The sequence below is a fragment of the Pyrgilauda ruficollis genome, unplaced genomic scaffold, assembly GCF_017590135.1.
Source record: "Pyrgilauda ruficollis isolate IOZ18807 unplaced genomic scaffold, ASM1759013v1 scaffold186, whole genome shotgun sequence".
NCBI classification, from domain to species: Eukaryota; Metazoa; Chordata; class Aves; order Passeriformes; family Passeridae; genus Pyrgilauda; species Pyrgilauda ruficollis.
The window spans coordinates 163,454-184,973 of NW_024517651.1; the positions used below are offsets into that span (position 1 = coordinate 163,454).

Here is a 21,520-nt window from a genome sequence, read left to right on the forward strand (position 1 = left end):
GATGCCAAACCACTGATGTTGATGTCACAGAGATTCATTGCTCTGCTCTTCTGCCCCTTCTCTTTGGAAAGCTCCTTTTTGTGTAGGACACTGAGGAGAGGAAAGAACTGATCTGTCTGATCTGTGGCTCCATCTCCAGTCAAACAAGCAGGGACAGTACTGTGACCAGAGGGCCTGCTCTCACGAGCTCGTCGTGCCTCACTGCTGCAGCACAGAGCAATCACCCCACCACGAGCCTTGCAAAGCACCAGACGTGCACACAGCATGGAACTTCACTATCCACTGTCAAGGAACATGGCAGGCAAGGTGGAGGGCAACCTCATTCCTGGGGCTTTGGCTTTGCTTCTCCAAGGCACAGTGCTCTGAGGACTGACTTGACTTAGTGTGATATTCAGTAACACCAGGCATTTGAAAGAGGATTCTTTCAAGTGACTGAGGAAAGCAACTGTGAGTTGAGACAAAACCCTAATATGGACCAGACACGGCCACTGACTGGCTGTAAATTCTCTGCTAACAGTTTTGCTGCTGTATTCTGTACTGACTGCTCAAACCAACATTACTCCTACATACAAAGGGCTTCCAGAAACAAGCAGATTGATCTGCTTCCACCTTGTCTGCCACAGCAAAAAACCTGCAGCACGGAACAGTGCAACTGTTACTGCTGTGAAAGAGAACCTGCCTACATTGGAAGCAGCTCTTGATTCTAAAATAAAGCATCATAGCATGATTTAGGTTGGAAGAAGACTGAAGCTTCTTTCCCAACACTCCAGGAACACCAACTGAGATCAGATTGCTAAGGCTTGTCCAATCAAGTTGTCAATACCTCCAAGAAAGTAAATTTCACAACCTCTCTGGCCCCTTGCTCTAAAATCTGGCACATTCATGGTGGGTGAAAAATTTGTTCCTCCTAGCTAATTGGAACTTCTTGTGCTGCAACTTGTGTCCATTGGTTCTCCACCAACCACCACAGGGCCTTGGGGACAGTCTGTCTCTGCTCCCTCTGCAACCTCCCATTGAGGTGGTGAAAGAGCATTAAGGTCTCCAGTCCCCACAAGTTCCAATCTGAACAAGCACGGCTCTCAGTTTCTCCTCCAACGCCATGTGCTCCAGGCTTCCCACCCATTTCCACTGCCCTCCAGTGGGCTCACAGTCCTGACACACACACCCTCCACACCCCAGGGCAGGACAGCAGAGCTTCAGGCACTCATGAGAGGTGAACAGACAGAAGAGCCAAACCCCTCAGCTGGACAGCTGTACTCCAGCTGAGGCAGCCTAGCACGCCCTCAGCCTTCCCTGGTGTGAGGACACACTGCTGCTTCACATCCACTCATTGCTCTTGGGGACCCCAGCTCTGTTTCTGCAAAGATCCTTAAGACAGAGCTTCTTTGGAGAAAACACAGAGATTCTGAGTATTAAAATGCTCTTGCATAAGCTCAGGCTGAGTTGAGGACGTCTGCTCCTGGGGTGACCAAAAGGGTCCTTGTAGCACTGAACTGCAGCTGCTCCCCACTGTGACACTGCTGGTGGCTTTCCACAGCACAGACTAGCACATACATGCCCCTGAACATAAAAGAACTCTTGCCTGCAACGTCACTGATACACAAACCTTAGAAAATTTCCTCCTAATGCCTTAAATTGATTGCAAAGTGCTGACTCAGCATGAACTGGAATCTGTTGGAATGAACGTGAAATTTTGTAATACATCAGACAGGATGATGCTTCTAATAGCTCTTCCATGGTTTAAGAACAAACAACAACAAAACCCACCCAACAGATTCATTTACTGGCAGATAAAAATGGAACATCAGCTTTTTAGGACTGTGTATCTCGAGCAACCTTGTGCTGTTAATGACTAAGCTAAGGATACCCCAGTGCTTCTGCTCTCCTGCTGCAGACAGAGGCATTATGCCAGAAAATTTACAAAGATGACTTTATGGACAACAGCAGTTGTCTACAGTGAACTCCAGAAGACCGCTGTACCCAAAGTAACCACACACACAGACACACACACACATCCTAAAGAACACAATGGCCATTTGGATTTAAATGTAGCAACACTTGCTAGAAATTACTGTACGTGCTGGATATTTACTGTGCATTTAATTGTCGTATGTTCATTCAGTATGTCAGATGTTTAAAAACAGTCATTCTTGGTTTCTCTCTGGGAATCTCAGCACAAGGCTTCATGCCACTGGCAGTGCATCACCTCTACTGCTCAAACAGCCAGCAGTGATTTTATTCCATTTTGAAGGGTTCTTGTAAGCAAAGAAAGGTAGTGAAACATCCCTAGGCTTTTCAAGCTAGAAGCACATTCACTATGGCAAACAATCCACAGCAGTGCACTTGATGCTGCCCAGAAAAACCTGTCACACTCCAAAGCACAGACAAAGCAAACTGCAGCCACCCATTTTCAAAGGAGGACTTAAATTTTTTAAATTACAGTAGAGGCACCATTCTGGAAGGTATGGCAGCAGGGCAGAGCTATTGTAGGAGCTCTCTCGTGCTCTCTGCTCCCGCATGCCTACACATATGAGGTTACACCAGGACAGATATTCCATTTTCCAGAGATAATGACAGCCAGGCACTGACTGACAAGGTCAGGCAACAGGAAGTAGGCTCAGCTTCAGAAAATTCAGAAACAGCAGGTAGTGCCTGGATAAACCCCCCTCATAACCCCCCCCCAGCTGCTGAGACAAGTATTAAAGCCAAAGTTCAAGTTTCCAGAGTTCCGTATTATCTCTTAGAGAGAAAACACATTTCAAATCCTAAAGTGGCAAGAAACTAGATTTCCAAAAAACAAGCAGGAAAGGAATCAGGAAGATTCCTTGAAGAGCTTGACTTGTACAGGTAAAGGGGCATGGTTCTTCATAGCAGGCCTCAGGTGAAAAAAAACTCACGGAAACACAGATATCCTCATCACCAACTGTTGTGCAAGCTGGTGTGGTACAGCAGGTCCTTCCTCCTCAATCCTTCTGTACCTGCAAGACTCCACAGAGGAGAACCATGGCTGGGCTGGAGGTCTCTGTCACAGATCAGATCTACCAACTCCTACTCAAGGTTTTGTCCCTGCAGAGCTTCACAGGTGAAGGAGTAACAGCACAAGCTTCCCGGCAAGGCACATGAAGCAAGATTCTGAAACTGAACCTGCCAGGATCATATTTCAGATTTTGTTGTGAAGGAAGAGTAGTACTGTACAAAGGTGTAGAAAAGCAGTGGTCTTCTCTATTGCCAAAACAGACATTCCTCAAAAACCTGCAAAAGGCTGTAGTCCAAGGGTTATAACATCTGCTTTCCAGAGCCCAGGCCTTCCGGCAGTCGCACACTCAAACAGTAAAACCAGTCTGCAGTACCATTTGATGTACTCAGTAATTCTCCAGGCAGATGCACCTCCTTGTGCCATTTCAGAAATTCCCATACTCATCCATATGGACTCACAAAATAGCCACAGGTTTCTTCAAGCCTAAGCACAGCAGTTTGTCACAGCTCACTGAATCTCGCAGTGGCACTGGGAAAGGCAGAGATAAGTGAAATAACACATTCAAAAATTACCATGGCCAAGGATAATGTCCCTTTATGAAAATAATATACATCAGCCATTCCTATTTAGATTTTTTTCCAGCTGGCTGGATGCATTAGCTGGCAGACTCCAGGGGTATCTTCTAACCACTCAGAAGAAAATTCTCTTTCCTTGGTAAGAATTAAATTCCAAAGAAGCTGCTCATCCAAAAGTGGCAAAGAAATGAGCAGGCCTTTCAGAAGTCTCTTGGCTGCAGGTAGTCCATATAAGAGTGATGAGTCAGAACTGCTGCAAGTCTGCAGCCACGCTACAACGCTAAGATGGTTTAAAGACAAAGAAAGTGGGCACGACTTGGGCATTATCACCTCCTCTTTTCAAGACACAGGTTGCATCAGCCATCTCTGAACCTCATGACAGCAAAGACAGCTTTTCCAGCTTCAAAATAGATCTGCTTTAGCAGAAATAATTCAGGAAGAATTTCAACTGTTCAGACATAGTTTAGGTTAGCATGACATGGAATGGAACAATCAAGGACAGAGATTGTCAAATGCCCTGAAATATTCTCTTCCACTTGCTACCACAAGAAGAATGGCTGACCAAGGAGTTCAGCTCGATTAGAGAGCTATCAGACATTCTGTATGTGACACATCCGTTCCACACAACAGATCTTTATGAAGCAAAGGTAGAAACGGAGCAGTCTCACACGAAGAACGGCTTTGCATATAAACTGATGTTTTGCAGAACAGAAAGCACACTAGTTCTCACCTAAAATCATCTCTTCCTACTCGGTTGAGAAATGTAACAAATGAGAGCAACAGAGAAGCAGAGGCAAGCCTGCAGGTAGGCAGTTTGCCCTGTTGCTCCTTTGCTGGAAAGGATGAAAATTCCATCTTCTGCTGCCAGCAGCTGAAGGAGAAGTTTGTACACAAAAGGTACTAAGACAGTCTCTCCAGTGGTCTCAACAGTAACACTGAGAGAAGACACGAAACACACAGAGGCATACAAGGAACTCAAGCCAGATGTGTATGTGGGGACACAGACCAATGCCCATGGAAATAGAGTTACAAGCGAGTAGGCTGGTTACAGGTCAGGTACAGTACCTAATCCACTTTGCTTCATCTCAGAAGACTGCCTGGAATAAGTGCTGAAGAGGCGATAACCTCCTGATTTAGAAGAAGATTCAGACAGCACCTGCAAAGACACATGTAAATAATCAGCACCATGCTCCAAGTTAGCCATTGCTATCAAAAGCCTTTAAACATCAATTGAAGGTGAAGAAACTTATATCTCTTCTTTAAAATCACCACTTTCAAGAAGCACAAAGGTAGTCATATGCTAGGATTGTGACAATGAATGCTCAACTGTAATTTCAAGATTTTGTTGGATTGTGGAACAGTGGAGATTTGTAAAGTATGACGGGACTCATGTAGTGAGCATCTTTTCTCCCAAGACTCTTGCTGAGATTCCTGGGACACAGCCTTCCTTCTTTAGCAGCAGGACATCATATGCCCTTTAACTTAGTATGTGCCTACCACAAAGAGCCTCCAAGTGCTGCACTCAGAGGTGACATTGTGAGAAACATACAGCTTAACAAGAAGCTTGTGGAAGACAGCTAACAAATACCTTAGTATTAACTCTGCTGTTTTCTGGTTCAGAAAACTGATGGCAAAAATGCCTGTGAAATCCCTCTGAAAGGAGGGACAATCCCAGAGCACTCTGAAGGTAACAGTCCCCTGCTGACTGTGACACTTGCCTTGTGACACAGAACAGCCAGGAAGGAGAGATGTTAGAACAGTAAAATTAATTCTGCTACTTCACCAAATCAGTGAATGGGACAGTTCTAAGCCCTGATGGCTTAAACATCCTGGGTGAATCCACCAGTGAGCAGGGACCCCTGATCAGCATGAGATCTTAGATGGGATGGAGGAATGTGAAACATGGAGCTGTCTTTGTGAAAGACAAAGACTGGAGCCTAACAGAAGGCAAGATGTCATCATAGCTGGGTGGTGAGGTTGCATGTAATCTCATACTGGCTACACCAGTGCCTCTAGAGAGCATGTAATCCAAATAATGCTTGTGTTGTGTTTCTCAAGCATTTCCTTACTTGCTCTTCTTCATCAGTTCCTCTGGCCTGTGAGGAGTTTCAGAGGCCTGCCTTCCACAACATCCCTCTTTGCCTCCTGCAGATCCTTTCCCAGAGTCAACTCAGACTCTGGCATGTTAAAAGAAATGCCAGGAAACCAAAACCAAGCCAAAGGCCTTTGCAAGAACAAGGAGGGGCACCAGGAGCGTGGTTACCTCCATGGATCCCGTTTTCCGGCTCCTGACCAGCGGTGACCTTCGCTGGATGCTGACGGGCTCCGCGGGCTGCGGGGACTTCTGCCGAGCACGGTCTGGCTCATCGCTGCCCTTCGCACTCGACAGGTCCTCTAGGCTGCCTTGGTCTGCTTTCTTGTCCTCGTTCTGCCACAAGGAAACACTCCACTCGTGTCTACAGACACGTGGCCTTTGCCCATGCTGCCCCACACCAGCTCCAGCTTGGATCTCCTGCTATGCCAAGCTCGGGAGGCACTCACAGTGCCAGCAGCCACCCAGAGGGGACACAGACACAACGTGCCAGCTCCCTGTGTGCCCCGCCAGTAAGGAAGCTTCTGCAGCAGGGCCAGAGAGAGCAGGACAGTGCCCAGGTGTCCCTGGGGCTGGCAGCTCTACCCAGGTGCCCGCTCACCTCTGCTGAGGCTGGCCGAAAGCCAAACCCCGTGGGGATGTTCCTGTCCTCCTCGCAGCCCTTGACGCCAGGGCTGAAATGCAGCTCCACATGGAAACGCTCCTCTGAAGAGGGGTCCTGAGAACACATGTCACAGGGAACAGGTAAAGAACCAAACCCAGTTAACCCTAGCATCAGCACAGGCCAAGGTCCCACCCTGCTGTGCTGGCCAGCACACATCCCAGGCCCATCCTTTGGAGGGAAAGCAGGGCCAACAACCATGAACAGAATGGCTCCAGGATTGTCCCATCCAAAAGGACAGCCCTGATCACCACCCAGCTGAGGCATTCTGACTGTTGCTATTTTGGGACAACAGCCACAGAGGAGTCTAACAGAATCAGGCTCTATTTATATATACACACACACACCCCCCTAAACCCCAGCTCCTTCTGACCCACTCCTGCTGCAAACCCAGCATATGCCAGGACAGGAGGAGACTGGGTCCCAACAGACCTTCAGTTACGCTGGTCCAAGATTTAATCAACTGCCTCTAACAATAATTTTCCATTAATTTTTTAATTTTTTAATTTTTTAAGGAAGCCAAAGCTTTTCCAGTACCTGGCACTAATGATACAAACCCATCTTGACTGACTGACACATCCACACCACTCGTGAGAGTTCTAGTCACATGTTTTTTGACAAGCATCACTTCTAACATTAGAAGCTCACACCAGCTCTGTGAATACAAGGCTCTAACTCCTTAAGGTGTGGGATGAGGGCTTTTCCCTCATGGGATAAGCATCCCTACAACCTCCTGCAGCACAGACCCCAAGTCACAAGGTCTGATGATCAGGACATGCAGTTTGGTGGCAAACCTACTTACAGCCAGCACCCTCAGCTCTCACATTCTAGCTGTTTATTAAATTATTCTCTTTACTTCCTAAAGAAACCAGTTTACACTTCCCTAACTATATCAGCACACTTTCAGAATAAGAAATAGTTTATGGATGTGGAATTTCTGGATATTTTCTAGATATATTTCAAAAATACAAATCAAATGTCACTCAATTTTATTTACTTTTTCCTACTGCTCACTTGCAATTAGTACTTAACAACAGCAAATAATTTTGCACTAGGAAATGCTTTAAAATAGTCAGTATTAATTACATAAGTCAGGTATTACTGCTCAGGGTATTACTGTTCATTCTGCTTACATGTAACAAACATTAACTGGGCCACTGCCTCCCACACAAACTAAAAACTAGCAGTTGTGTTAACGATCCATCCGTCTTTGTCCACAAGCAGCAAGAGCTCAAGTTACAGACTTCCAACTGAACTCATCTCTGAGGACTGTGCCTTGCACTGTATCCTACTGCTCTATCCCTCACCTTGTTGTTGTCCTCGTAGAGCATGATAACAATCTGGGTCATGTAGTTCAGCTCTGAGATAGCACTCAAATAGTCCATGGCTCTCTTCCACTGCTGGTCTTTGTTTTCCTGATATATACACACAAACAGTCGCATGGGATAAGCAACAGCAGACACCTTGCAGCATTCAGTGAAATGGGACTGAGAGAGTTTCCTCCCTCCACAAGGTAACATTGTCAGGACAAAAGCACCTTGCTTAATTTGCATGAAGAAATGACCTTGCAATGTGGTGGGGTGCTTGCAGTGAGGAGCATCTGCACAGAGGGATGCTACAGCTGCCCAAGCCACCCATGTGCCAGTGTGAGTTGCAAGTTGCTGTGCCACACTGCCTGGAGACAAGCAGAGCCCCCAGCAGTTCCCAAACACAGCCATTCTCAAACTACAGAAACGAGCACAAGGGGTGAACCTGTGCACAATAAGGGACCAAGTGAAATGCTGTTACCTGACGCTGAATGAAAAATGTGGAGACACGCTGAACCCCTGGGCTCCGCAGAGCAGGGCAGCCCACCCTGCACTGCCAGGAAATGGTCACACCTGAAGTGCCACCCCTGATGCTGTGAAGCCAATCACCTCACTGATGGACATGAACTGAACCTCCGCTGCAAAGAACCCAGAGGCAGCCCAATATCCCTGTGCTGGCAACACAGCATCCTTGGGCACTTGAGTCAGGGAAAAGGGAGCATCTTGTTCAGTGAGTGATTTAGAGGCACTTTTCTGATCACTCTCTACAGATGTGCTAAGCTGCCACAGACACCAGAAATCATGCCTGTTAAGCAAGCCCAAATTCTCAAGGCATTTCAGACCATGTTTAAAAATGGGAAGGTAAATCAGAGAGCCTCTTTAAAGCAGAGTTTTTCTCACGGTCTGCATACCAATTCATTCAGGAAGCAGGTGAAGAGAGAGCAAGTGAAGGGTGAGCTGGATCAATTAATCCCTAAAAATGTGTCATCTGCCTCTCTGGTAGAGAGCACATCCTGTGAATTTGCAACCTCAAGTCGCTTCCTCTGTAAGAAAACTGATTTTATTGACTTAGAATTGATATAAAGACTATAAATACAGGACCAAGCTCTTAAAATAAAGGGTTGAAGGAAGCAGGAAGGAAGAAATTCACTCATCCCCAGTGCCTCATACTGCTCTTCTCCTAGACAAGTTCGTGGTCTGCTCACCTGAAACTAGCAGGACAGATCTTGGAGAAAGCATGTCTCTGTGCAAGCAAGGGAGGCACTGAGGAAGAACAATCCTCCTACATGCCAGGAAGGCAGGAAGCTGCAGCATGCAAACACAGCAGAGATGGAGCTGGCCAGATGCCACTGATGCACAGCATTCTTGGCAGGGCTGGCTTAAGGGGTAACCTACAAACATACACTGTCTGCCTTGGAAAAGGCTACTGGAAAAAAGTAGGGAGGCTTACTCTGTGAGCACTGCTGGGACACTTACATCCAGAAGCCCCCCGTAGCGGAAGATGCTGAGCAGGGAGTGCACATGGCTCTCACTGGTGAAGTACAGCCGCGTCCGAACGTGGCGACCCGGTGACAGAACTCCTCTTGAGTACCTAAACCAAACCAGCCCACAGTTACTCACCTGCCAATGAACTGCCATCCATCACACATCAGCATTTCTGTACACTTAACGGAATGACACAACCCCACACTGAGAAATGTCAAAGGCGGCAGGACAGAGAAACAGTGAGAGCACTGGGCACAGGAGCAACAATTTTGTGGAATCCTAATGGAGACACACAGTAGGTAGCTCATCATTCTACACTGGCCCTGTGCAGGGAAATGCCTGGAGGAGGCATCACCATCCAGCTACAATGGGTACAAGCCTTTGTGGCCCTGTGCTTCTGGTCAGCAGCCTCAATGTGCCTTCTCCATCTGTCTTCTAGTTCTGGGAGCACCAACATGCCTTCCTCCTGGAGGCTCCTTCATTGTATGCTTAGTACCTTCTTCCACAACAGCACACTCTTCTGGCATGGGAACCACCCCCTGCTCCATAGCTGCCCTCCCCACTGCCAGCAGCATGCAGCACAAGCCTTACAATGGATGTAGTTTGTTGACAGACTCATCTTCATGAGTTCTCTGTAGGTCCAGCTGGATCTTTTTAATGAGAGGAAGACAAAAGCCAATAGCAATCTCCAGTTTCTCCTCCTTATTAATCCCATATTCCTGCAGGAACAAAACAACAGGTACCCTGAGCCCTGGTTCTTTGCCACATCCTCACATAATAGGCCACTTATCTTCAACAGCCCAGTCCACAGCACCACTGGTTAAGCAAGGACAAGAACAGAAATGTCACTCAACATTTTTCACTTTTTTTTTCCCCACTTATTGCAGGGGGTAACAGAGGACTGAGACTCTTCCAAGAACCCCAGTTATGTCTGGACATGACTATCAGTATCCTTCAACAGCTGAGAGGCACAAGGACCATGAGCGAAGCTCAGACCTCATGACATGCAAACTTACACCCTGAGCTAGCATGAACATTAAAGCAACAACTGCTACTGGCAAAGATAAAAACTACAGAGCTACGCTGAAAACCGCCAGACTGCACATCACCAGCAACACTGAAAAAGTTTAGACCACTTCTGCTCTACAGGGGCAGCTGGACCTTGCTGGTAGAAAGTCATCCCATATAAATTAAACTTTGTCAGAAGCAACTCAGCATTGGAAACTGAACAAGTCCTAATTTGACAAGAATAACAAACTTGTCAGAACTTCAGCACAGAAATCTCCCTTCACTTCCACAACCCAACCTGTGGAGAGGATGGAATGTTGCTGTAGCACACACACAGAGCTTGGAGCTGTGCTGTGATGCACTACAACAAACATGGAAAAGCTGCTGCATCAGCTGCTCATTACTCTGACCCTGCCAGAATCCTCAACCAGAAGCCCAGCCCTGCCACATTTCAAGTCATAAATGGTTTTGGCCTCATACAAACACTGAGACAGATCTGAGAAACATCCTACTGTGACAGGCTGCCTTGGCAGTTAATGTGCAAGGGAATTGAGACAAAATGCAAAGGCAAAGGCTCTGGTGCCACAGGTATTGTGATAGAGGCTGTACCTGGGGTATGATCACATCTGCCAGGGCTTTGGAGAGCTTGAAGAGTTCCGTTGTGCCTTCCAGTTTCAGTGCACAGTTGTGCTGTACATCATACTTGATGCAGTCATAGATATCAGGGATCTTGCTGATGTCATAGCGCCCATTCTTCATGCGGAAATCTCGCTCCAGCTTACTCCAGCGTTGCAGCATCAGTTCCAAAGTCTCACTGTGGTACAGCTGCAGGTCTAAAAAGCAGAGAACACCAAACAACATTCACATCCTCAAACCACAGAATCATAGAACCCTGGTTATTGCTGCAGAGGTTTCAAGTGACAGCTGTGACTGACTTCTCCCAGCATCAAAGGGCTCCAATTCTTGTGTCACCCACAGGAATCCTAGTCTGGAAAAGCCACTGGAACTGTTGCAGAGTTTTAACCTGCAGCAACAGGCTACTGAAATGCTTGAGAAAAGTGAAACCATTTGCCTAGTTGCTTAGGTCTGCCACAGATCCCATGGCAGGCCCCCAAGATGCCTGTGTAAAATCTCTGCACTGATACTAGGAAAGTTGAGATGAGCAAATTGTGACTGAAAAACTTGCTGTTTACAGTCTCCAGAAAAGGCCTGAAAAAACACAGGCATACCCCTCCAGGCTATAGTGCTGCTGTTTACGTTTACTCTAAACCAAGGTGCACATATCACTTCCTTTACATTACAGCTCTCTAACAGTAAATGAAAGTGAAGCCTTCCACATCAACAGCACATACAGAACTACTCTTTACAGTTTCTTTGCTACAGACAAACATAAGCCCTAGTGGTATTGGGAGCTCTTAAGGTGTAAGAACAAATTAATCTCTTCCAGACCCTTTCCAGTTCTATGGCTCACCTGCAGATTTTGGGTCTTCCAGACGTTTCCGTATCTGGGAGGTGAGATTCTCAATCAGGGTGAAAACCTGGTTACAGACCTCAACTGGGTTCTGGATAAAGGTCATGGAGTTGAGCAGAGAAGCACTGCCTGTAGGTGCTAGCTGAAAGAAGATTCCAGCAGACATTAGTTAGTCTTCACACACAGGGAATAATGTCTGTCTTTTGCAGCCATACTGCTTTCTGACTTGGGACAAAAGCTGTGCTCCCAGATGAGCACAATAAGCTGGCCTATTCCTAGGAGTAGTCAGGCATGTCTTAAAATCTTCCTCAGGATCAAACTCAGAGGGAGCAAACAACTGCTCCCATCAGATCAGACCTCCCTCCACCTACAATATCTACTCTTGTCTCATTTTGCTACTGTGCTTGAGCAAAAAGGCTTCATTTTAAGTAGTTCTCTGAGATGATAAATATATTCCTTAAAGGACTTCAGTCCAGTAATCACATTTCAGAGCCCGGAAAAAACACTATTTTGGGGACTTGCTGGAGAAGCAGCAATAATGCTTCCATAGGTTACTGTGCTGGATGCAGCCCATGCACTCTACTCTGCAGCTATCAGAACCTGACAGGACACACAACAGTTTGCAACCAAAAGGTCTGTTCACGTGTGCATAGAGCACGGATCTAGAGTCCAGTGAGGCACACTCCCTGCCCTCAGCAGCTGGGGTTGATCTGAGCAGCATGCAGGAGCTCTTTTAGCATACCCACAAGAGCAAAATGAACTGGGAATTCTGAAGGGAGAGAAAGGCACCATGATCAGTCTTGAAGGAGACAGCAGAGCAACACTGAGGACTGTCACTCAAAGAAGAGCAAGGGCTATTGACCTGCACACTTCCATACATATCCTGTCATTTTGACCCGAACTGATCTCAGACTAACCAAACCACTGTTCACATACCACACACTTCACATCAAACCACTGCAGCAATGCTATTCTCCTTTCAGATGCAGGGAGCAATGAAGCCACACTGGTGCTTTACCTTTTCATAATCCTCTTCACAGAACTCAGCATCCTTCTGCATGATTTCATGCAGTCGCGCCTTCACTCTGTGCTGACAGCTGCTAAGGGAATCACTGTCACTGTCCAGCAGACCATTCATGTTGGCACTTTTCACCATCTGCACCAGGATGGGGGTCAGCTCTCCTTCCAGGGCCAGCAGACCCTAAAGCCACACCACACAGGACAAGGTTTCAGGTCTGTGCAACCCAAGCAACAAAAATTCTGGTAGTTTCATGGCCAAAACTCAGGCAACTTAAGCGAAATCTCAACTGCCCTTGAAGGGCAGTTTTACAGCAACATCCCCTCCAGTCAGAGATGACTCTGGCATGTTTCTAGAGCTGTTCAAGCAAAGGACAACTTTGCCTGCAGCAGCCCCACATTTGTCCAGGCAACTGTTGAGCAGGCTCGACTCTCAAGCAGCTCAGTTTGCTGGAAAATGTTAGTGCAGTGAATGCTCCAAAGATCAGCTAAGGCCACCGCAGGATTCCCCGTGGCTTCAGCTGAAAATGAACCTGTCTTCTCCCCAGTCTCCACCCCATAATGCACCAAAGACATTTCATTCCCCTTTTAAATTCAGCAGGCAAGGAACGACCCCTCTGGCTGGGCAGCCACCCCAGAAACATTCATTTTATAGGCAATCAATACTCAGCAGCACATCTGGTGTGCTCTAAGATCAAGCACCAATAATAATCCATACATAACTCCTTCCTGACTGAGAGTCCTGCCCTGGACAGGACATAAGGGTGACAGGTGTGTGCAGATACACCAGATGTTCAGTACTGCCCCATACAGCTGCTATTAGCACCGTGCACCCCAGTCCATCCAACAGAGAGCGGCAAGATCCCCGGAAAACTCCTTCCTCATCACCAGAGGTTTTCATTTAGAACCAGCATATTTTAAGAGTAATGAAGCAGAACAAACGGATGCCCAAAAGAGAAGAAAGACCTTTGCAAAAGCTGCTGCTGTCATCTGAACTCTCCCCTCGTCCGAGGCGTAGATCTTGAGATCGTGGCGGTAAGTGCTGTGCAGCCTGAGCAAGCCACAGCCAGGGAAACCAGCGTAATCACCTGCAACCAAGGACAACTCAAAGCTCATACTCTCACACCTGCTAATCTATCAGCTGAATACACTGGTTTAGACAAACAAACTTTATTGTAGTAACAAAGTTATGTAGAGAATTAGTCACTTGCATAGGCAGCATTTATGCTGCTCCAAAATAGACATTTCTAGCTATACACAAGGACTAGAAATGTAACAAAGTCATTGCTTAACTTGGGAAAGTTCATTTTGAGGGAAATAATGAGCATTCACCAGCCAAGTCTGATGTGGCCCAAATTCTGCAGCAAACTCTACTGAACACCTTGTAGTAGTTTTGATAGCCTGAATACCTGAATACCTGAATAATAGTGCAGAATGAAGATGCCCCAAAAAAAATCACTTCCTTCTGCTTGTTTTCTGCATGAGAGCAGGTCCTGCAGCCCTCAGAACTGCAGGGAGGGAGGTTCAGCAGGGAAGTTTCCAAAGCAGATCCTGTACAGATACAATTACTTTGTGGCACAAATTGCCAGTTTATTTCTCATGTCTGAGTCAACCACAAGAGTCAGATCAGTAATGGAGGAAAGTAACTCATGAAGCTCATGAGTCTGACCTCCAAAGTCAGTGCAGTGGTCACTATTTGCTGCTGCCTGGAATCCCAGGGCAACTCTGCACAGTACCCAGTCACATTGTGTGACATGACAGGAACACTACTCCCAGCTCAGAGCCCACAGCTCAGAGCAACACCCTGACAGCCAGGCACCAGCCAGAAATCAGATGTATGTCTTGGGAAAGCTGCCAGGCACCAAATGCTACCCATGAACATAGGTTTCCCTGTGAAACAAGATCTCCCCATGAATGACCACATGGAGCAGTACAAAGCTGCTGCTCAGAATGACTCCCATCTAAGCAGGGGGGTCACTTCCCTGTAGGAAGTTATGAGGTTAGTCAAGCATTACTGCCCTTTGTGAATCCATGCTGACTACTCACAGTCACCTGCCTCTCCTTCACGTACCCAGGAATGATCTCCAGGATCAGCTGCTCCATTACCAGTTCAGAGACCGTGCTGAGGCTGACCTGGCTCCAGTTCCCTGGGCCCTCCTTCTCGTCAGTTTTGAAGCTAGGAGTGACACTTCCTCTCCTCCAGTCCTCAGGCACCTCCCCAGTCCCCAGAGGTGCCTTTCAAAGAGAATCCTTGCAGGGACAGCTGCCTGCTCCCTTGGCACTGTGGGTGCAGCCCATCAGGGCCCCTGGGGTCATGTATGTCCAGCTTGCTTAAGTGTCCCCTGACCCGATTCTCTTCCACCAAAGGCAACTCTTTCTTATTCTAGAAAGAAATCTTCTCCAATCCAATTTAAATTTGCTTAATTAATTTGAAATGTAATTAATTAAATTGAATTAATTTAACACACAAGTCAAAGACAAGCATATCCAATACTAGGCTCACTGGATCAATCCAGTATATTACTCCTGACTCAAAGGCAATCTCAGCATTTGGGTTTTTTTTCCCTTTCAGCTCTTGTTGATTTGTGTGCATATTAGATGCTTTTTAGCATCACAGAACTATGGTGCAGAAAATATGGAGCTGTTACCTCCTTATTCTCCTGTCTCAGGGCAGAATTATCTGTGTTCCAAGACAGATCTCTTCTGTTCTCTACATTTGACCTAAATTCCTTGTTAACCATTCAAAACCTTTGCATTTGCTGCATCAGAATGTGCCTTATTAGAACCACCTGTCTTTTTTGAATGCTGGCACATTCTGTAAAGAAAGCTGCTGCATTCCATGACACACTGAAGTCTAACAGCAGATCTCTCGGGTCAGCTCAGGGATCTTTGGGTACAAAACCCAGCTGAATTATTTAGCCCCACCATGCCAACTCAAAAGAACAAAAGTTAACCGCAGAGGCTGTACACAGCCACAGATGCCTGAGCAACCCTCCCTGGGCTGGGCAGCCACGGGGCAGGACCAGAGGCACCTGGCCAAACTCACCTTGGCCTCCAGGATACATGCAGCGAAAGGCTCGCCCCAGCTCCTCAGCCTGGACTCTTCCTGCCGGGGTCAGCTCTCCTCCCCACTTAAGCACCAGGAGAAGGGAGGGGGAGGACTCTCGGCGAGCTTCTAGGAGACAAACAGGTACTCACTACACCAGAGCTCATATCTGAGCCTGCAGAGTGAGAGGAAGGGAGGAAGAAGAGGCTGTCATCAGCACCTTGCAGAGTGTGCTCAACACAGGCCTGACCCAAACTCCCCCAGGAAACGAATCAGCAAGTAGGAAATTCAGAGTCACTAGTTTTTGAAATATAGGCTGATATTCACAAAACTGGAAGTGCAAGCCCTGTAGAGCCAAGCAGGGCGCACTGGCATCCCTTCAATCCTTCCCACGATGTGAGCAAAGATAAGATATGGGTCACCAATTCTGCTTGCATGTCCAGAGGCCTATCCAGGTAGGGTAGCTGAACTCTGGCCTTAAAGATCGGGTTTAGGTAGCACCATCAGGTTTCTTTACCTTCATCTTCACTCACAGCTTTTGGATGTCCATGAGGCAAATAGGTCAACTGAACCTTACGGTTAATGCCAGAAAAATGTCCATACCTGTCATAAGGGATGGAGAAAAAAAACCTGAAACAATCAGCTCCACCCAACCTTTGCCCAGAGGCCCCCAGGCAGTACCCGGTAGAAGTACAGCACAAACAAGAGACTTTCTGCTGCAACACCCATAGCCATGCAACATGATTTTTGTCACCTCCCTGTGACCCAGCATAGACCCCCACAAAAAGCCACACAGCTCCCTCAAACAAAATTCAAAGATCCATTCCCTTGCTCTTCTACCAAGAGCACTCTACGCTGTCATTCCTCACTAGAGCTTTAAACTCTATCAACATCTTTAACAAGTGGATTGATGAGATCACAGAGAAAAAACACTCTGACAGATGCTTTGAGGATAACCATATTTCTGATGAGCAGAAAGAGTAGAGGAGGGAATCACAGCAAAAAGTCCTCCTCTGTGCTCCAGAGACGGCCTGAACACAGATGCTGGCTGTGTGTGCCATAGCTAGCTGCAGTCCTGAGAGGAACCCTGTTTTGTTTAGAAGCTGTCAATACCACCACATTTTTATTTTGACTGTACAAAACCTCAGAGGATACAAACATCTTTTCATGTTTTCCAAGCTCCTTTTTGCTAAACTTTTGGCAGCAGGACAACTTTATTTAAAACAAGTTTTATTCCAATTATATCAAAATGCTTCATATCAACATGGTCCCTCCAGGACCACAGTTCCTCTCCTGCAGAAAAGAAAGCTCAGTTTTGTCTCAAGTTGTTTAGCCAAACACCAGACACACTTGGGACAAAGATCAGCAGGGTTTTGATGTCAAGGAGAATAAGTGAGGAACATGGTGCCTTTCAGTTACTAACAGGGGACAGAGGAGACCCCAATCTCTGGGCACCAGCTGGCCAGGACACCAGCAGCACAGCTGGCTTCTGTATCACATGCTCTGAGGCAAACCCACAGTGCCCCTAGACAGGAATGCTTACATCTCCAAGACACTCTTCAGCTGTTCCAGTTTGGATTTCCTCTCCTCAATTTCACAATCACTGTGGGTTCCCAGCTCCACCACAAGCTGCCGTGCAATGTCCAGCACTTCCTGTTGGAAAGCAGAGAGCAACTCTGCCTCAGACTTAGCAGTGTACTCCTGCAAGGCCTCCTAACAGCCTCACCTAGAATCAGGTCCATGCAGACACTCCTCACAGGCATGTCATTTCACAAGACACAGCTCAGGCAGGACAATCTTTCACACTGCAGTTTGCTTCATCCCCATGCTGTACTACAGTCCTGCTGAGAACCAAGCAGGTTCCTCCAACTGCCCCACTCCCTGTCACAGCCCCATCTGTCACCAGAGGCAGCCACAGCTGGTGGGCAAGCCACATCAGGCATCTCCATCCTACAGTGTGCGCTCAGGCAGCACAAGTTTCTGTTCTGCCCTCCTGCTGTCACCCAGCTGGTGTGCACAGGGTGCAGAACGAGACAGAGAGCATCTGTGTGACAGACTGTTGTCCTTTTGGAGGTTTGCACCCTCCCAAAGAATTGCCTCACACCAGGATCTGTACTACCTGCATATCCCACACAGTAACCCCAGAATGTACTTCCTCACCTGTAGCTGCTCTGGTTTCTTCAACTTCAACTTCCCTGTCTTGTAACCATCATATTTCTCAAATAATTCAAAGAACCTGAACAGACAAAAAAGAATGCTGATGCATTTTCTGCTGTTTCAATAATACAAGGAGGGTCATTCCCACAAGTGCATTCAGTCTCTGTTCTTCAGGGAGAACCAGCAGGCTGCTGGCTCTTCCCTGTGCTTCAGAAACTGAAAAAACAAGTGTTTTTCAAAATACAACCAGTAAGCAGATACTAGCTTCCCATTCAGTGGGGCACTTCCCTTTTCAGCACCTACCATACCTTCACTCTCCCTTCCAGTGTGACAGAAGGTGTCAGGATCCTTGTGGGGAAAGGGGGCTCTCTCAACTGGTCAGAAAGCATTTGCTTGGATGGGCCAGGAAAAATAATGCCTCCTGTGCACTCAGCCCTCTGCTCCTGCTTCTGGTTTAGAGAACAGGCCCTCATCCCTTCCCAGGAGCACAGCACCTTCTTCCCTTGGCTCTTACCGGGGATGTTTCACTTCCATCTTCATCTTCTGCTTCGGGGTGCGATCTCCATGCCGGATGACTGCAATAACACAGCGAAGCTCCATCCTGGGGAAACACAAGATAAAGATGACAAATGTGCCCTTACAGTCCAGAACTGCCACCAGGAAGTAGCTTCCCATTGTTCTTTCAGCTCCATTCTTCTGACACCTGCTTTCCTGAGCAAGGGTAGAATTTCTCCCAGACTAAACCAGACACAAGTGCCTCAGCTGCAGAGGGAGTCAGAGCTCTGCAGACACTACTAAGTTGAGTGGTTTCATACCAGTGTACAAATATGCTGAGGATCACAAAGAAACTTCTGCCTTTGATCTTTTAGCCTTATGTGCTAGAAAACTAGTAAGGCCAAAGCTATCAAATGAGGGGCTGCCAAGCATATGGGTAATTATGAATATTTCAGCTAAGTGTTTCCACCTATTTCACTGGTAGCTCAATATGCACTTTCTCCAAGTAGCAGCCAGCGACAGCATCTGTCCTGATCTGTTTCCTGTCCTGACGAAGAATTTGGACCTCTGAAAGCCATGTAAGCAGTTTCTATAACTTCTTCAGTTACTGCTCATCTGCATTCACCAAATCTACAACTAATCTCCAACCTGTCACAACTTCCACGTGCATAGATAAGCCTTTCCACAGGCATTTCGGGGTTGCAAGCAGCACAGCAGCTGGAGGATGCCATGCTGCTAGTGGTGTCAGGCCCTTGGACAGGGTTTTTCATGCTTTGTCACTCACAGCCATTGCTGGCATCCTTTTGAGAAGATGGCAGGTACTTACATGGTGCCTGAAGTAGTGGGGACAATGGGGATGTCTTCTGCCTCTGTTGGGATGGACCAGGGGATATGAAACTGGGGAGCCAACTCCCTCATGATTATATTTCTGGAAGAAATCAAAATACAACACTCACAAGAAAATCCATTCCCTTGATTCTCCACCTCCTCCTTAGCAGTCCTGCTGAAAGATGTGAAGAAAGCCACAGAATTTCTCCTCACTTTCATTGCTGAGACACCTATCACACCCCTAACTACCTTTGGGGCTAGTTAGGGCACCCAAAAGGGGTACCACTTTCCCCCACATCACCAATACCACAACTGGGTTCAGCATGCAATGAAAAGTCCTGGAAGATACATCTAGCTGTAGACAAAGACAGCTCCTGCCAATGCAGGCAGGAGCTCCAGGGCTTGAAAATAACCCGTTCCTCCAAAGCCAAGCTTTCACCTGCTCAGCAAATGACTCGCACGAACCACTTGCAGACTTCTCTGACATACTGACCAAGACTCCACATTTCATTTTACTTTGCTGTGAGTTACCTTACCACCTTATCAAAACTCAGATTGCTCATACCCAAGGATTTTGGCACAGTCATCATAATACTTCATGGAGTTCTTCACAAAGCTGAAGCCGTTCACATCACAGACAAAGGAGTGGCCGTTGGCCCGCAGGAGGTCGAACCCGCACACGGTTTGCTGCAGGAGGAAGCAGAGGATTTGGGACATGGATACACAGGCAGGAAGCAGTGCGGGACAGCAGCGACCGTGCCAGCAGGGCACACAGACCCAGCCAACACTGCCCAGTTCAGCCCTGCTGGTGCTACAGCCATCCTCCACTCCATGCCCACCTCACAAGCCCAGAACAAGTGTGAAGACATGCCATCAGTCAGACCTTTACCCCCTTACTGCTGAACCCAAGGCCCTAACCACAAAGCCCCGATGAAGCCATCAGGGCCAACCCCTGACTTCCCAGAGCTCTAAAGACCTGAAAGAGCAGCTCCTGGATATCCTGCTCTTCCTTTCAAATCCAATAATTTTTAACCAGACTGACAAGCACGGACAAGAAGTGCTGCAGGCAAAGACACCCATCACTAAATGGAAAAGGCTACAAGGTAGAAAAGAGACCACATCTGCATCAGTTCCAACTGCATGGGGTGCCAGTTGCAGTGGAGCAGGAACAAGGAGTCCAGTGCTTCCTCCACTGACACAGTTAACACAGGATGAGCACACGTCAGATAGAGAGCAGCATGTTCAGGATCCAGTGTTAAATGCTCAGATGTGTGTGGACACCAGGCACTGACCAGCCCAGAGGGCATTTGCTGCAGGCTCCCTTGCCTTCCCAGTCACCTCTGCCCAGCAAAGTGCCACAGCCAGCAGGACCAACAACTGGCATCAGGCATGGAGGATTGCCATGCCTGAGACATGCCAGGATGACAAGTTTTAACACCAACCCTGACACATATCAGACATTTGTGGAGTCCTGCTTGCACAGGAAAGAAAATACAGACCTTAAAGGCTACGCAGACTTTACGGGCAACGAGTTTCTCCATGGCAGTCAGCATGACTGGGTAACGAATTTCCTTCCCTTCACTGTCCCGTTCCACTTTGCCATCCAAAGCAGGGGATTTGCGAGCCTCCGCATGGGCATAGTCCGGCCCAACAGTGTACACCTGGAATCAGAGCGAGCACACCTGACACAGCCAGCAAGACCAACTGCAGCTTCCAGAAGGTATTTCTGCTGCAGACACACAAAAGGAGATGAGATGGTCTCACACATTCCTCCTGGTGAGATCTACAGAGCACCTGCTCCCCACTTTGGGGCTGAAACTGCGCAGTCAGCACCTCAAAGCTTAAGTGCACATTCCAGAGCCTAAGTAGGACTAAGCAGAACTGCTGAACTTTCAGCTCCCCCAGGCCTGACAAAGGAAGGCACCATTCCAGGCTTTTCCTTACCTTCACATCCGTGCCATCCGTAGGCATGAACTCCTCATAAATGTAGGAGCCTGTTTTCCTCACACTGCTCTCTGGGGAGTACACGCTGCTGCGGCTGCCAATCTGAAAACGCAGAATAAACACCTCAGGGAAAAGCACAGGCATCCTTTCCTTAGATGGAAGCAGAAAAGCAGAAGTTTCATCCCATATGTAGAGAATTTAGCAGACTTAATGGATTAGCATCTCGGGCCCCCCAGACATTACAGCACACTTATTTATGGAGGACAAGAGAGACCAAAACGCAGGCAGCAGGTATGTCATTTTCCAGGCTTTAAAGAGGAGAAAAGCTATTATAGACCATTAATTTGTTTCCAATCACTTCAAGGATGTGAAACAAAAAAAAAAGTGAAAAAATACCTACAAAGTAAGGAGCCTAATCTAATATGCAAATAAAAATAAATTATGACAGGTGATAATC

At 47.3% G+C, this 21,520-nt stretch overlaps 1 protein-coding gene across 6 annotated transcripts in view; it reads right to left on the minus strand.

Moving 5' to 3' along the window:
- The window catches only part of PPIP5K1 (diphosphoinositol pentakisphosphate kinase 1), a 43,480-nt gene that overhangs the window by 14,566 nt on the left and 7,394 nt on the right, over positions 1-21,520 (minus strand). For 5 of the 6 annotated variants that reach the window (XM_041464984.1, XM_041464987.1, XM_041464985.1 and 2 more), the window contains exons 8-26: positions 21,064-21,165; positions 20,619-20,780; positions 19,685-19,806; positions 19,118-19,219; positions 18,311-18,397; positions 17,800-17,875; positions 17,183-17,292; positions 16,157-16,242; positions 15,640-15,768; positions 13,560-13,681; positions 12,595-12,777; positions 11,577-11,718; positions 10,715-10,938; positions 9,689-9,816; positions 9,089-9,203; positions 7,613-7,720; positions 6,246-6,362; positions 5,816-5,980; positions 4,618-4,708 (exon numbers count right to left, since the gene is read on the minus strand). In XM_041464984.1, coding sequence (XP_041320918.1) covers positions 4,618-4,708; positions 5,816-5,980; positions 6,246-6,362; positions 7,613-7,720; positions 9,089-9,203; positions 9,689-9,816; positions 10,715-10,938; positions 11,577-11,718; positions 12,595-12,777; positions 13,560-13,681; positions 15,640-15,768; positions 16,157-16,242; positions 17,183-17,292; positions 17,800-17,875; positions 18,311-18,397; positions 19,118-19,219; positions 19,685-19,806; positions 20,619-20,780; positions 21,064-21,165 — 2,371 coding nt within the window. The remainder of the gene's footprint in view (positions 1-4,617; positions 4,709-5,815; positions 5,981-6,245; positions 6,363-7,612; positions 7,721-9,088; positions 9,204-9,688; positions 9,817-10,714; positions 10,939-11,576; positions 11,719-12,594; positions 12,778-13,559; positions 13,682-15,639; positions 15,769-16,156; positions 16,243-17,182; positions 17,293-17,799; positions 17,876-18,310; positions 18,398-19,117; positions 19,220-19,684; positions 19,807-20,618; positions 20,781-21,063; positions 21,166-21,520) is intronic. The other variant, XM_041464989.1, reaches the window with a different exon arrangement.